Source organism: Excalfactoria chinensis, chromosome 8 (genome assembly GCF_039878825.1).
Source record: "Excalfactoria chinensis isolate bCotChi1 chromosome 8, bCotChi1.hap2, whole genome shotgun sequence".
NCBI lineage: Eukaryota > Metazoa > Chordata > Aves > Galliformes > Phasianidae > Excalfactoria > Excalfactoria chinensis.
In genome coordinates this window covers 12,973,582-12,988,739 of record NC_092832.1, presented here as the reverse complement: position 1 = coordinate 12,988,739, position 15,158 = coordinate 12,973,582, and the positions used below count along the sequence as shown (strand labels likewise).

The 15,158-nt window shown below is 38.9% G+C and overlaps 1 protein-coding gene across 9 annotated transcripts in view; it reads left to right on the top strand.

Annotated features, from left to right (window-relative positions):
* Positions 1-15,158, top strand: part of RALGPS2 (Ral GEF with PH domain and SH3 binding motif 2) — a 126,470-nt gene that overhangs the window by 93,746 nt on the left and 17,566 nt on the right. For all 9 annotated transcript variants that reach the window (XM_072343896.1, XM_072343892.1, XM_072343895.1 and 6 more), the window contains exons 10-14: positions 2,304-2,441; positions 3,362-3,452; positions 5,609-5,676; positions 6,294-6,429; positions 7,299-7,450. In XM_072343896.1, the coding sequence (XP_072199997.1) occupies positions 2,304-2,441; positions 3,362-3,452; positions 5,609-5,676; positions 6,294-6,429; positions 7,299-7,450 (585 nt within the window). The remainder of the gene's footprint in view (positions 1-2,303; positions 2,442-3,361; positions 3,453-5,608; positions 5,677-6,293; positions 6,430-7,298; positions 7,451-15,158) is intronic.

Below are 15,158 nucleotides of genomic sequence, written 5' to 3'. Positions count from 1 at the left end.
TTTTACTACGCTGCCTAAAGATGCCTTTCAAGTTGTTACAGTGCTGGGCTTCATTTAGAAGAAAGATTCTTTCAGGCTGATAAAACTCCATTTGTGTTGCTGGGAATAAAAGGGGCAGCCTGGCTGGATACAACAGGGAAAAAGGAAGCATTTATAGTCTAGAAGAATGTTAATAGAATGTCACATTCAATTCTTGACGTTCCCTTAATAAGAAACAGCTCTCGTTGGTAAACGCGGGAAGGTTCTGATGAATGTGGGAGATGGTAGAGTTGGCTGTGATGGTTTGGGGTGGATGTCAGAGTGTTTGATAACATCTGATTAAGGTTAGAAGTAGATAAAGTAGAAGAGAACACAGCCGGTGAGGAATGCAGAATGCAGCTCTGTTGAGTCAGGCAGTGCTTCAGTGCATTTGTTTTACTGTCGTTCATTTCTTCACAGAAGACAAACCAGCTACACTGGAAAGAATGGCCTTCATACCATTTCAGAACTGTTTTGGACTTTGTAAACATGCAGCAAATAATTTTAGAGAGCAGCTCTCTACAGGAAAGCTCTTGATGGAGCTAAAAGAAAGATCCATGCTGAATTGCTGAGGTCATTCAGAAAGAGAATTGTACGACTGGCTTCTGAACTCGTGTGTGATGCTGCAGGTGCTTGTTCGAGGGGAATTTCTTTGATTATAATTAGTAGACATGATTGATCTTTTTATTCTTTCTACAAAAGATTGAGTAGGTTTGGGCTTTTTACGGCCAGCTTGGACGTTGTTTATCAAGGCTGAGCTCAGGGTAGTTCATACAGTCAAGATAACATTGCAGTGAAAATGTGAATATCTGGTCTGTCAGATTACTCTTTTTTATTTTTAATAAGCTGATTTTAGCAGAATGGAAAACAGAGAATTTTAGTATTAGATCAGGTCATGTGTAATACCTTTTAATTCACTTTTTTATATGTCACCTTTCAACCACAGGTATTTTAATTTGTTTCTGTGTGTGTGCGCACACGCGCATGTATGTGTTGATTTTGGAGAGATGCCCAGAGTTTCCCAGCTCACATTTGAGGGCTGTACTGGTTAGGTGCTATACAAACACAACTGCTGTTCTAGTGAGATTGTATTAACAGCCTTCCACCTGTGAAGCCACGCTTTTTGTTATGATTCTGATTATACAAGTCTGAGCGTGGAACAAAATAGACTTTTAAAAATGCCCCCTGACTGAAACAAGCTTCTCCAATAATGTTTTCAAGTTTAGATGTTTTAGCAGCATTGCAGGATTTCTGTACTGTGAAAGATGTAGAAGTGCAGTTGCTTTTTAATGGCACGATTAGTTGGTCAGGGTGTTTCGCTTATTTAGGCTGAGAAAGGTTAGGCTTTAGGTGAAATTCTAGAGATGGAGAATTAAATTAAGCAAGGTGAGCTGCATATCAGTAACATGAACTTATAAGGAGGAGAACTCGCCCCTTATGCATAATCAGGGGATGAAAGAATGGTGAGATTACTGTGCTGGTGAGGAGGAAAAAAGATGTAAGACTTGGAGACCTAAAAATAAGGTTGGATCTTAGCAGTTACGGTGAATATAAACTGCACAATTCGTACTGTGTTGCGATGTGTGCACTTATTGCCTAGTTAACTTTTCCCACGTTGCAAGCGGAATGTGAGTTTTCATTCCAATTGAGGAGTTGTAGATGAGATGCGTTTTACTTCTGTTGCTTTTTTTGCTGAGTTGGAGGAGTTGAGTAGGAGGCTTCCTAAAAACCTCAGTAAACTTAGTCAGGTATTTTAGCATGTTTGTCAAGGGAGATTCCTTGCTGGTAGTGTGGCAGAAGAATAGGTTTGTGAGTAGCTGTGCGTGCTCTTGTAATTACCTCTATATTTAGTAAGATGCTGCCAGCTTTCAAGGCAGTCAGCTAGTACATGCCTGGCGCAATGCAGGAGAAAAAGGATCCTTTCTGTTCCACTGAGACCTGTCATCCAGACTGTGCCAGAAAACCATGTGCCTGTACCCCAGACATCTACAAATACAGCTGAGATAGTGGTACCAAAACTAAGGATTAGGTTGTGGAGCAGAGCATAGATTCAATCCCAGACAGAGAGGAGGTATGGTGATGTGTCTTGGAAATCCACGCGTTCTTACTGCTGTACTTTGAGATCTGAAGGTTCTCATAGATCTTGCCAAAGATCGCAGGCGGATCCAAAATAACCTACTGATATAATTTGTCAATGAAAGCAAGACATTCTTTAAAATATTCTTTGCAACTTTTTCTGGTAAATGTGAGACACTAAAGAAATCTTTCATTCTAATCTTGCTCAGGTATTTATCTGTCAGACTTGACGTACATTGATTCTGCATACCCATCGACAGGGAGCATTCTGGAAAGTGAGCAAAGAACAAACTTAATGAACAACATCCTACGAATTATCTCAGATTTACAGCAGTCCTGTGAATATGGTAAGCTGGCATGTGAATGTTGTGGTGTTGAAAACAAACCCCAAAAGCTTTGAGATTTGTCTCCTGTAATACTATGCAAGCAAGGCGTAACCCTTTTGTACACCATCATCGCTCTCCCTTCTTCTCTCAGTTCAAAAGTGTAAAAGTTTATTTTGATATTGTTAGTTATAATAGAGCATCAGTGTGAGAAGAAAGATTGAATTCCCTTTTTCTTGAATCACACACATGTTTGCAGTACGTACTTTCTGGAGAAAAATGTGGAATACGTTGCATTTAATAGTAGTTTCGCTGTTACGTATGTTACAGCTTACATCTCTGTGTTCTGTAACTTTATGATGATTTCTAAAAACAGTAAGATTGCTTTTGGAGCATTTCTTGTACTGAAGATACTAAAATGTGTACAGCTTGTCTTTTGGGCATTTACAGTGCTGTTTGTACATCAGATAAAGTATTGTTTCTTCAAAGGTGGTCTCCCTCACACTCCCTCTCTTCAATTTCTAGCAAAGTTGTAAAGCTGCATTTGTGATGGTGGAATGTGATATTAGCACAGGATTGTGGCTCCACTGAAAGCTCAATATAATGAGAATATGGTCTGTGAAGGAGCCCTCAGATAGAGTTCTACAGGTTTGAGACTTCGTTTTGGCTAGGGGTTCTCTCCCACATCTCCCTTCCACATAATCTGATAAGCAGAGCAGCTCAAAGTGCTCTACAGGGAAACATACTTGGTTTATGGAAGTGGGGAATGTAAACTCGATGCGTGAGAATTTGAAGGGCTACAAAATTCAGCAGCAATAGGGACTGTAGTTTGTGCCTCTGTCTCACATTAAAAGGTAAGCGATCTGATTCTGTTGAAATACTTTCTGGAAAATAACTTTGCTTATTGGATGGTACAGTGATAATGAATGTCATCTGTTCTTCAGATATTCCTCTGTTGCCGCACGTCCAGAAATATCTAAACTCGGTTCAGTACATAGAGGAACTACAAAAGTTTGTAGAAGATGACAATTACAAGTAAGTATGAAATGCTGTAACTGACTGTAATTCCTGACAAAAGAACTTCAGAACGTAAAGCCTGTCGCTTCTAAAATTCTGCTTACAGCAGGCAATTACTTCCAGAGCATCTCTTGCAAGTTGTGAGGTTACAGCAGGGTCCTCTGGTAATATAGGATCATTCTCAGGGTGCTGGATGGCATGGTTTCTTCCTTTTTTGTGTCTGACTGTAATTAATCTACGGTCCTCTGATTGTTTGTTAATGAAGAGCCCACACCTACCACTCTTCCATGGGATTTATCTCACTGAGTGAGCAGAATGGAGATACTTTGTTCTGATGAAAAATGACACTCTAATCTATGCGTCCCGGTCCCAAGTTCTTACTGAAGGCTTTCACTTTAATAAATTCCCATTTTGTTATTTTACTCCTTGGATTAGGTTACACAGTGCGAAATGTAAACACTTGATTTTTGAGAATCGAGACATTGTGTATCTGGCTGCCCCTCCCCAAAAGTGTACCACCTTAGACAGAGGCGTTCAATTTCTTAATGAAAAGGTTATTACTATATTAAGTGATTTGGCATCCAGCAAAACTAGGGGTTGGAAATCTCTGGCAAGAAACAGGAACAAGCCCCGAGGATAGGAAGCAACCCACAGCAGATCTGTTACATATGAAGAAGGTTTCTGTTTGCTACTGGCTGATCTGCTTGAGGAGGTTCCCCACCCATTCCCATCCTGCCTGCCCAGGAAGTTTGTCACCTTAGTTGTGCTGAATCAGTTGCTTGTGTAGCTGCGTTCTAATGGTGGGAGGGGGCATGCTTGCTAAAGGGACAGATTATCTTTTCTCAAATAACAATTTATTAAATGGTAAAATGTTTATAGATGTAAGATAGATGTACTGAAAGGCTGTAAATAGGGACCCTTAAGTTTATGTCAAAGGATGGTTGGCAGGAGTTTAATCACCTACCTTCATGCATTTAGTCCTTTAAGATTTGCGAGTTGTTCTCTGGAGCACACTATGTGCACTTTTGTGCAAATATCCAGCCTTATTTTTTCCACTGAAATATTCCATAGCCTGATTTAGGAAGTGTTTCTTATCACAGAGTAAAGCTTTGTGGTCAAGCATTGCAATTAAAAATAAACACTCAAGTTGAACTGCAGCGTCTGATTCTTATTGGCGGATTCTTTTCATGAATTCAGATTCCACCTTCCTTTTTCCCTAGGCAGGAGTATGTACTGATGGGAATGTTATTGCTGAAGGAGCTACGGCCTCTTCACCCTGTACAACCCAAATCTGAAACTAAAGGACAGTCATTGTGACCTGTGTCCGCGTTTTTTCTTACTGAAGGATTTTATTTAAGAAAATTGAACTTCAGAATTGGGATCAATCATTGCTAAGCAGTCTGGTGATGGGAGGGAGAGGAACTGTCAAACTTCAAACATAACCCTCCCTAAAAATAAATAGATGCTTTTCCACGCTTACTAATTTCAAAGATTATAGTTCTGCAAATTGTGCAGATGAGATGTTAGGTATTTATAGATTCTGCCTCCTTTACAGTGCTATTGAAAAGAGCATTTAAAAGTGCCTGCTGTAGAAAAAAGCTTCAATTATCGATGAACACCAGTTGATAATGTATTTTGTGAAATGCCAAAGAGGGATTTTGGCTTTTGTAACAGTAATGACAAGTGACTTGGCCCACTTCATAGCAAGAACAAAATCTGAGGTATTGTGAATATAAACGTTTGTTCCCAAGTAGAGAGCAGTTGCACAGTAAGAATCATAGAATTGCTCAGTTTGGAAAAGACCTTAAACATCATCAGGTTCAAAGTTGCAGCGCTTTGCTGTAATGTAAGTTTTGCTGTTGGCTTTAGACCTCCTTCAACGTGGTATTGTTTGTTCTGGTCAAATGAGTCAAAGTGTTTGTTCATGTACTACATTGTGCCTTGGCATGTTGTCTTCTAAGCCCAGCGCTCTGCTGCAGTCATTTTTCCACATGAAACAAAAAGGATGGTTTGGAAATAACATATGCTAAACATTACTGCAAGATGTACGTCAACATTGTATTGTTTCTTGCCATGATAAAACCAATAAACTTTCAATTGTAAACTTATATATCAAAACTCTTCCTTTTGCACACTCCTGTTTCCTGCTAACTTTTAGTTCTTTTTTGATGCAGACTTTCGTTAAAGATAGAACCAGGTACCAGCACCCCCCACTCTGCTGCTTCCAGAGAAGATTTAGTAGGTAAGTACTCAGTACCTGTGAGGAAGACTTCATGCTGCCAGATTCTTTGAGTTGCGACTGTGTAGCAAATTTACTTGAGGCTAATAAAGAAGCATGAAGTAATAACACTGTATGTTGGTAATGAAAATTCTAAATTGAGCTGTACAGAGAGAGGTTTTTTAAGAAGCTGGGTCGGTTTTATAGGTTCTTGTATATATTTTAGCAGTAGCTTGTTAGTGTCATTTGGGGTCTACACAGAAAAGCCTTCATCTGAATCTCATGCAAGGCTGTGCTTCCAAACACGTATGTTACTTTTTTATTCTGAGAAACCAGTCAAAGGCATCAGTTTGTGAAGATTAGCGGGACCTGTGTAATGTCAGTGTGGATAATGGAGGTGCCTTTTAGGCCTAGGAAATACTTGTAACTAGGTGATCTACTTGAAATAATTTTTAATCCTGTGCAAACAATAAAGCCTAAATTACTTAAATATCAGCAGGAGTACATCAGTAAGTTTTGTTATGGGGCGTCTCTTATTAGTTGAGTTTAGAAGGTTTTTGCAGCTTGTCCACAGTTTTCTTAGAAGTATCCCTGATAATAACTCTAAGATTACTCTGAAGTAATGTTGCCTTTGTTCCCAGGTTCTGAGGTTGGAGCATCGCCACAAAGTGGACGGAAAAATGTTGCAGCTGAAGGAGCCTTGCTGCCACCAACACCCCCTTCACCTCGAAACTTGATTCCACATGGGCATAGGAAGTGTCACAGCCTGGGATACAAGTCAGCATTTTATTTAACCCAAAAATTCTGAGCTTGGTGGTGTATTATCCTTCAATATAAGGGCTTTGTTTTAAAATGGTGTGGTTTGTACGCTTGGAGACCAGTTTGTGTCAAGAGCTCAAATTTGAAACGATACTGCTAGAGTCATGGCTGTTAATTAGTTAAATGAGGAAGCCTATGTGTCTGCCATAATAATAGCTAGTAAATTAGTCACAATAGTCTTTTCTGACTGACAGGACTATCATTTAATGAAACGCAACTGAGTTGATCTAACTCTTTAAAATTAAAACTGAAATAATTCTTATTTCTATTCTTATAGCGAGAGCTCCTTTGTAGGTTTTTATGACTTCACATATTGGTATGAGTTTCTTGTTTGTATCCAGTTGTACATCGCATATTTTGATAATTGCCTCATTGCTTCCCTTCTCCTTTTTTCAAAATGCAAGAAGGTAACTTTTCTGTAATTCATCTTTAAGCTTCTTATTCTGCACGTTTAGTTGCTATGTGCTCATATGAGGCTAGAATGGAATTCTGAATTTCAATCATGTGAGTGTTACGTTAAGATAATGAGATCTTAAGATATTAAATATAATTCAAGGCTTTCTAATTTTCTCTTTGCTCGAAGAGTGCTGTGTAGTTCTGATGGTAGCAGTTCCTTCAGGTAGTTATGTTTGTGCCTTGTCACTTACGTGCTGGTGCAGCCCCCTTTGCCACTCATCTGAAAGTCTGTTTGCAACAATTTCTGACACGACCCATGATTTTTTGTTAGGAATTTGGAACATTCTGCATGTTAATCCTTCAGGATGTTAAAGTGGCATCTTTTGAAATGTATCAGAGATGATGTAAGTTTTCTTTGTATGTTTTCCTAGTTTCATACACAAGATGAATACAGCTGAATTCAAAAGTGCAACATTCCCTAACGCAGGACCAAGGCACCTACTGGACGACAGCGTCATGGAGCCTCACGTCCCATCCAGAGGGCAAGCAGAAAGCTCCACCCTTTCTAGTGGAATTTCAATAGGTGGGAACTGCAAGCATACTTGTGCAGTAAATGGCCTTCCAATAAGGGTTTTAACATGTTTAGTTGGACATTATGTACAGTGGTTCTATTCTAAAATACCAATTCTACTTTAGAGCAGACTTGAGAAATGCAGGTGTGGAAAGGTAGTATAAATTGCACAGCGTAAACCACAGGTTAACAAATTATTAAAAAGTGGATCATTATTTTTACAGCCTCTCAAATGATGCTCTCCTCATTACCTCCCTCCTACCTCATGGAGAGGAGGAAAGTACAGAACACCATTGCATAGTTTTTTCTCTCTTCCAGCCCCCCAGCCTAAGTTGCTCTAAATTAAAATGGTCTCAAGGTATATATTTAAAATGCCTTAGAAAATTGAAAGTGAGAACTTCAAGTTGCTATCAGTCTTTAGAAGCATAATTGATAAGCAGCTTTAGATTTTCTTGGCAGGAGCAGATAGCAGTTTAACCTTCAGGTACTTCAAAATGTGAGAATAGACTTCATTTTGATAAGTTATTTATCTTTGGATAAATCTTTAAGGTATTATAGAATTACTCAGGTTAGAAAAGACCTCAAAGATCATCAAGTCCAACCTCAGCCTAACCATAGTACCCTAACTCTAACAACCCTCTGCTAAATCACATCTCTGAGCACCACATCCAAATTACTCTTAAACACATCCAGAGATGGTGACTCAACCACCTCCCTGGGGAGCCCATTCCAGTGTTTAACTACCATTTCTGTAAAGAAGTGCTTCCTAACATCCAACCTAAACTTACCTTGGCGCAACTTGAGGTATTGTTTTTGTTTCCTGAGTTTCTGATGGGCCACAAGGTGCTTTATTTTCCTGTTGCCCTCAGGAACTTAAGGGGAGGGGAGGAGAAGGTAAGTTCTTCTCAAATCTACTTAACTGCAGCTGGAGTTGAGAAATTAAACTTCTACCTCAGTATCTTTTCTTGAAATAATTGGTTTGGTAGGGTGTTTCAGTACTCTGTTTTTTACACAGTCATGGTAACGTAGGATTTTTGTAGTGATATGTCTTTATTTGGATGATGCAACTGTAGAAAGCACCTCTGCATTTTTTTCCCCCAGTGAGAAAAACAAGGTCATCTATTTTCAAATTATAGTTCTTGGGAATTGCTCTTGTATTTTATGGAGAAGAAAGCCATATTTTGAGCAGACACCAGATTTTTCATGTGAAAAAATCAAATACCTATGCACAGTGATTTTTAAATTTATGTTAGTAAGTGAATCCCTGGTACTAGCTTCTTAAATCCGAGTATTTTGGACCTCTTTGCAGCAGGCAGCTTCCACTATTGAATGTGTACTGCTTGACAGTTGTCTGTAGATTGTCTGCTCTGGCAAAAGTTGCCATAATCATCCAGCAGGAATGGTGGTGCTTATAATATACAGCACGCAGCTTGTATTCTCTGGGATTTCACCATACAGGAGATCAAGGCTCCTCATGCAGTTTACTACCATCCAAGTAACTTCTCAGCATTACACAGGGTTTAGGGAGGAAATATGACTTCGAGCTGTAGCATTGTCCTTTCCTTGGTGCTGTTGATTTGGATCCTTCATGTGGTGCTTTAGATGTTTACTTTTGATATTTTCAGCCTAAATAATACAAGAAACTTCTGCAGATGACACTTTTCTCAGGCTGAATTATTCTTTCACTTCCATTAGAGTTCAGCTGGAAAGGTTTGCCATAGTTGACAGGCAGTTTTTCACATGGTGCAGTTTGGAACCTGTCACCATCTAGGTGTTTTGGGGAATGCAGGGATTTCCTATTTGCTCCAATCTCTGACACTTTTTGTATTGCTTAGATCAGCCATGGCCCCTGTCTCCTTGATAAGTCACCCTTAAAAGCTGGAATAAACTGCCCCTTTAGAAGACTTTTTTTCTTAAATCACTTGTAAGGCATCAGCCTTAAGTGCTCTGTGGTAGATCACCATTTGTGATTTGTAATGGTAGGTCAGCATTAGAGCTTCACCTCTTCCATTCTCTTCCACCTCCAGTCTCCCTGTGTTCAGATACTTCAGTTTTTTATCAGTCTTTGACAGAGTTCAGCATCAGTGCTTTTGCTACCTCTTGATTTTAGAAACTTCTGTGATGCAAAAGACAGATAAATACATAAAGGAAAATAGAAAGGCAAATATAGAGTGAGTTCTAGAGGCTTGCAGTATTTACTAGTGGAGAATTCTTGGAACTCTTAGTTGTCTGGCATTCTGAACTGCTGCCTCAGCAGTACTTAAAGAAGTCAATTGAAACTGCTTAGGTTCCTCCATCAGGTTTGAAGTAGTCTGTTTACTCAGTACTTGGAAGTTGTACAGTCGCTGCAGCAGAGGTGGTTTACCAGGTTCCACACAACATCAAAAGATGGACAAGAAAACTTCTGAATGTATGCACTGAAAAGAGTGTTATTCCTCTCTCTGTGCATAAATGTGGATTTAAACCTGTAGCTCTGGAAACAGGACTGCCTTTTCTTAGATAAAAGCCTATACAGGACTTAAGTTTTTGGATAAATGATTCGTCTTCAAAATGCGGCTGTTGTTTCTGATACGCCAGCAGCTTGAATGTGGCCTTAATGATGACTTTGCCATTTCACTACTGCTTTAAATCACTCTTTTGTTTTGATGCTCACAGCTGTTTGAACTTTTCATTTTGCAAATCATAGAATCTCTTTAGCATTTTGTCCTGATAATTTAAATCATACATGTCTGCTTAATAACAAAAAACACGCCTTCACAGGCAAGCACACTTGTATGTAGGTTGAAATATTACCAGCAGTCACTCCATTTTACTTGCCAAGTGGCACAGGCACATGTAACGTAGCATCTGTAGGTTTTGTTTTGACTGAGTGTACGTGGTAGACATGAGAAGAACTGGCACTACCCTGTGCCCTCCCTGCACAGTGTTCCTATGCAGTCTGTGCTCAAGCTACACACAATCATCTCATGAAAAATATCACTAAAAATCACATAATAATGTTTAAGTTCATGATCTTGTGGGGCCATGTGTGGCCTGCAGGCTGAACATGCCTTATCTAAGTCATTGGAGCATGCAAGTTTCTGCATTGTTTTTGTCAGACCTCACGCTGGTTGCCTTTCCTATCAATAAATGACTGTATTCTTTTTGCAGTTCAGAAAAGCAATTTTTAAACAAAGATTCTTCAGTGTACCACCTCTTCATATAGGTAAGAGGTAAACTCTTCCATTTGGATTTGTCCAGTTATCTGTGATAGAGGCTTTCAGTCAGTAATCAGGAGATGAGCTGCAGTGTCATTGTTGTAGAGCAGGGTACATCTGGTTCAGTTGCCATTTTATCTGAACAAAAGCGAGTTCTATTTCCAGCAGTGCTGCTGATATCCTAAGTAGAAGAAACACTAGACCAGACATATTCAATATGAAATTGGAAATGTTTACATGAGTTCAGAAATGTTACCAACACAGATGTCTCATCTGAGTTTGACATTCATGTTTTCAATCACGTGGAGATGATATCTTCAAGGGTATGATTCATCTCATTCTTAAGGGGGAGGTGGCTAAAAAGAGCTTATTAACTTTTGTCCTTAAAGCACTTCAGGCCTTTGGATTGCAAAGGTAATTTGATGGTTAACACAAATGAAAGTATGGACAGATTCTGCTGAACAAGACTTTGGATTTTTGCTTTCAGTGAACCAGGATAGATGCATTTACTTTTAAGTGGAAGCTTATTGAGAACTCTGCACAACCTGTTATCAGTTGACATTAAAGCTACAAGATAGTTCTGGCTGTGATCCCTCTGTTTTGATGTGGTCTCTCCATTCATTCTTTCAAAAGAGATGTCTAAGCATCACCCTAGGCTGGGCTGAAAGAACTACCTGTGAAATTTTACCAGCTGTCTACCTGAATTTGCCCACCGATTCCATCTCATCTCAAAGGAGGGTATAAATTAAGGTGTTGTTGTTAGATGATGATTACATTCATAGATAGCGTAAATCTTTATTTTGTACTTAAGGTTGTTTTGTTGTTTTTTTTCTTAAGAATACAGTTTTCCAGCACAAACTGATTTTTCTTATACATTTTTTTTTCCTGTTCCTTCACATACTCAAATGTCTTCAGGTATCCCTGCAGCAGTGTTCACCTTCATTCATGTTTATAGGAGTCTGGGATTTCCAGCACTTACTACAGTTCAGCCAAGCTATATTCAGCATCTGTTTAATTGTTCAAATAATTCTGGAGATATGAAGGGATTGTGTAAAATTACCTCTCTGTGCATTGCTTCTGTGTGGTTTTTCTCCTCTTACACCAGCCAGCATACCAGATGCCAGATAAATTTGCCTAGCAGGTTTTTAACCATGCATTCTCAGGGATCCACCAGTTAAGTGTTATAGAAGTTAGACCACAGAAAGAAACAGTTGAAATTGAGAGTTAAATTTTTAGGTGCTTAAAAACTCAAAGAAAACACATTTCTAGATTATATTTGTAAGAGCTTTGGATGCAAATGAAGTTTTAACTTCAGTCTTTTCTTCCTTAGACCTTTTTTTTCCTTACCTTTCCTTCTCTGCAGTGCTAAGGGTGAAAGGTCTAAAAAACTAAATCTTTAAGGCATTTGCATTTACTTGTGTGTTCCAATTGGTCAAGAATAACTTGAGCCTTTATGTTAATGCAATCAGTGAAATTAATACCATAGTCTAAGAAAGGTGTTTGAAATTAATTCAAAATTATGTAAGAAAACAGCTTTGTGGGAACAGTACATTTGGCAACTCTGAACTGACATAAAATGCTTACAAGACTATCAATGTTTTAATGAATTCCTCTATTAATTCTCCATCTTGAAGTACTTGAATTCTGCAAGGGATTACATTTCTTTTTAAATAAATGAAATATAGGTGTAGATATACAGCACACACGTTTTCAGGTTTTTGGCAGCCTTTACAGTAGGGAAGAACTCTACCCAGCCCATGTGTGTTTGAATCTTAGCCCATCGTGTATTGTTCAGCTGTTTCGGACTCCTGAGACATCAGCAGTCAGGTGGAGATTGAAGTTGGGTAGGATTTTAGGCAGAAGTAGTGTTTTCTTTCTTTTATCCTATTGTTTTTACACAAGAATGTAGGTGCCAGTCTCTTGCTCTAATTCTGGCTACCCCTTTTCTGCTGTTGTGAACTGTTACTTTCTTAGAGACGTGGTTTAAAAAAAAAGCAGAGCTGTGAAGTACTTTAAACTAAAAATGTGCATCTGGGTGCATGGATTCGGGTGGAGAAAAGGGACTTTCAGCACCCCTGGCCTTCCTCAGTCCTTAATGTTGTTTGGTAGGGGGCATTCACTGTGTGTGTTTTGTGCTCAGTGCAGCTGTGCACAACCTCTGTTTTTGCCACATCTGTATCCTTTAGCTTCTTTCTGTTATCTGGATTGAAGTATTTATTAGTTACATTATATGTTTGTGTGTTGATTTTCTGGCAGCATATTGAGTTATCAATCAGTCTTAACACCATTACTGGTCATTAGAAAGCCATGTTGAGCTCCTTAATCTTTATCATACGGTACATGATACTGAACAAGTTAAAATGCTTGAGAAATTTTGTTACAGTAATAGACTTAACAAGGCAGAACATATTTTTTTTAGGACACGAAGTACATCTCCATAGTGTTTGCTAGACTGTTGTACCATGCTGCAGCAATTGTGAATCAGGCCTGTTGATCAGTATTCTGTGTGTTTGAATTAGAGTTTCAAGCTCTGTCAGGTCAGCCACTGGCTATGGTGACTAGAGCTCTGCTAACACTGTGTGACTGGAGCCAAAAGAGTGTCAGTTGCAGATTTGAGAAGGGGAAAGAATTTTTAGCCTGAATACTTTTTAAGCTCTTTGGGGTTGGTTTGTTTATATTAACACCTGTTTAACTTTGGGGACTAACTTATGGATAAAGGAAGCCTGTGTTAAATGTTCCATATCCTCAGACTTTCAGCAACGAATGGATGCTGTGATTGGTGTAAGGGAATGGGTATGCCATGGCATAGGCATTCCCTATCAGGGAAATGGAAGCCTAGCCTTGCTTTCTGGGTGGCTGTAGCAGAGGCGTGTGTATGTGTATCTAGAAGTGCAAACAGCAAGTTCACTTCTGTACTCTCAGCTGCAGTTCTGGAGCTCTGGTAAGCAATCCGGGAGGTTGTCCGATGATTGTCAGCGCAGTTAGTGAAAACCCATTTTAGCAATTGCTCCAGTCCCTAGGGAAGGAAAAGGCCTTCCTGCTCTGTAGCAATCGTGTTATTAGCAATAAAGAAAACTAGGAAGATAACAGTGTGCGTCAGATGGTTTCTTAAATCAAACCAGAACTCACGCAGAAGATTACTTAATAGAAATGATTTGAACTGCCTAGAATTTCTTGTTAAGTTTAACCTGAAGACCTGCTTGAGGTTGTTGGAAAAAAAAACAAATATTGAGTACATACTTGAGAAAAATTTAAGAAGGTGATATATTTTTAAAGTACTGAATGAATGAAATATTTCCAGTTGAGGTGGTAGTTAAATAGTGCACTTTAATGTTTAAACAGAATTTGGCTAGGCATCTAATTTTTAGTATGTTAAACAGTTCCTTTCACCTCTGTTTTGTTTTGAATGGAGGGATATAATGCATCTTTCTCTTTTGAGGGAAGTTTTCTTTTTAACGTATTTTGTTATGCAGAAAATCTTGAGTTTCTTAGAATCTAGGAGTCCCATTAGATCTGTTCTGTGTAAGAGTTAAAGAGAGTTGAGAGCTAAAACTCATCTGTTCCCAAGTTTGTTACAGCTCCTTTGAGAACTACACAGGCATCCACATAGCTGGGACGGTTACTCTGCTTTCTTCTAAATTAACATTGCTTTAAAAAGTGTCATTGCTTTATCAGTGAAACCTTTTGGTTGAGCCCCCAGAAGCATGTAAGCTTTCTCACTGTTCTGAATGTCTCACAAGGATTTTTGCTTTCTGAAAGGTGACGTTCCAGCTCTTCAGCAGGAGTTTGTTTTGCATTTCTAAAAGCAGCGCTTGCTTTTAAATGTTTTTGTTAGAATACTTTGCACAGTGTTTGATACATTACTCTCTTAGCAGAGCCAATGTAGTTAGCATCAAAACGTCATTTTGGATCAAGTTTTAACATATCATCCTGTTTAAATATTTATTAAAAAACCAAACCTTCGTAATACAGAATTTGTTGTGTGCAGTTACTTGGAGTAAGAACTCTTACTCTGCTATAGTAACAGTGGCTCTTAGATGTGCAGTCCTCACAGCTGCTGGATAATGCCATATACACTGACTGTTTTTCCTGCAATCTTGTTTAAGATGCTTCTGTGCCACCAGCCCCTTTACAACCCAGCTGTTGTAAAACAAGAGACAGCACAGAGTACAGGTACAAATCTAAAGGATTTGTTTTGATCTGCTGTTCCACATGGAGGGTGAGCAATCAAGAAGTATGAAGTCTGCACAAACATGGCAAAGAAATGATGGAAATCAACTGTACAGCAGCTCCCTGCTGCTGTGACTTCTAAGTAGTTAAATGCTGAAGCATGCAAGTACTGAAATATTAAAGACACATCTAGAAAATGTTTAGTCACCTCTTGAGTCTTCTACTCCTCTTTCTTGCAGTCTGTGGCTGGCTTAGGAGCCAGTATTTCCACCAGGACCTCACTCTGTCTCTTAGCTTTTTCCACTGTATAAGTTACCATTAATGTTAGTCTGAAGCAGGTTAGGATTTTCCTT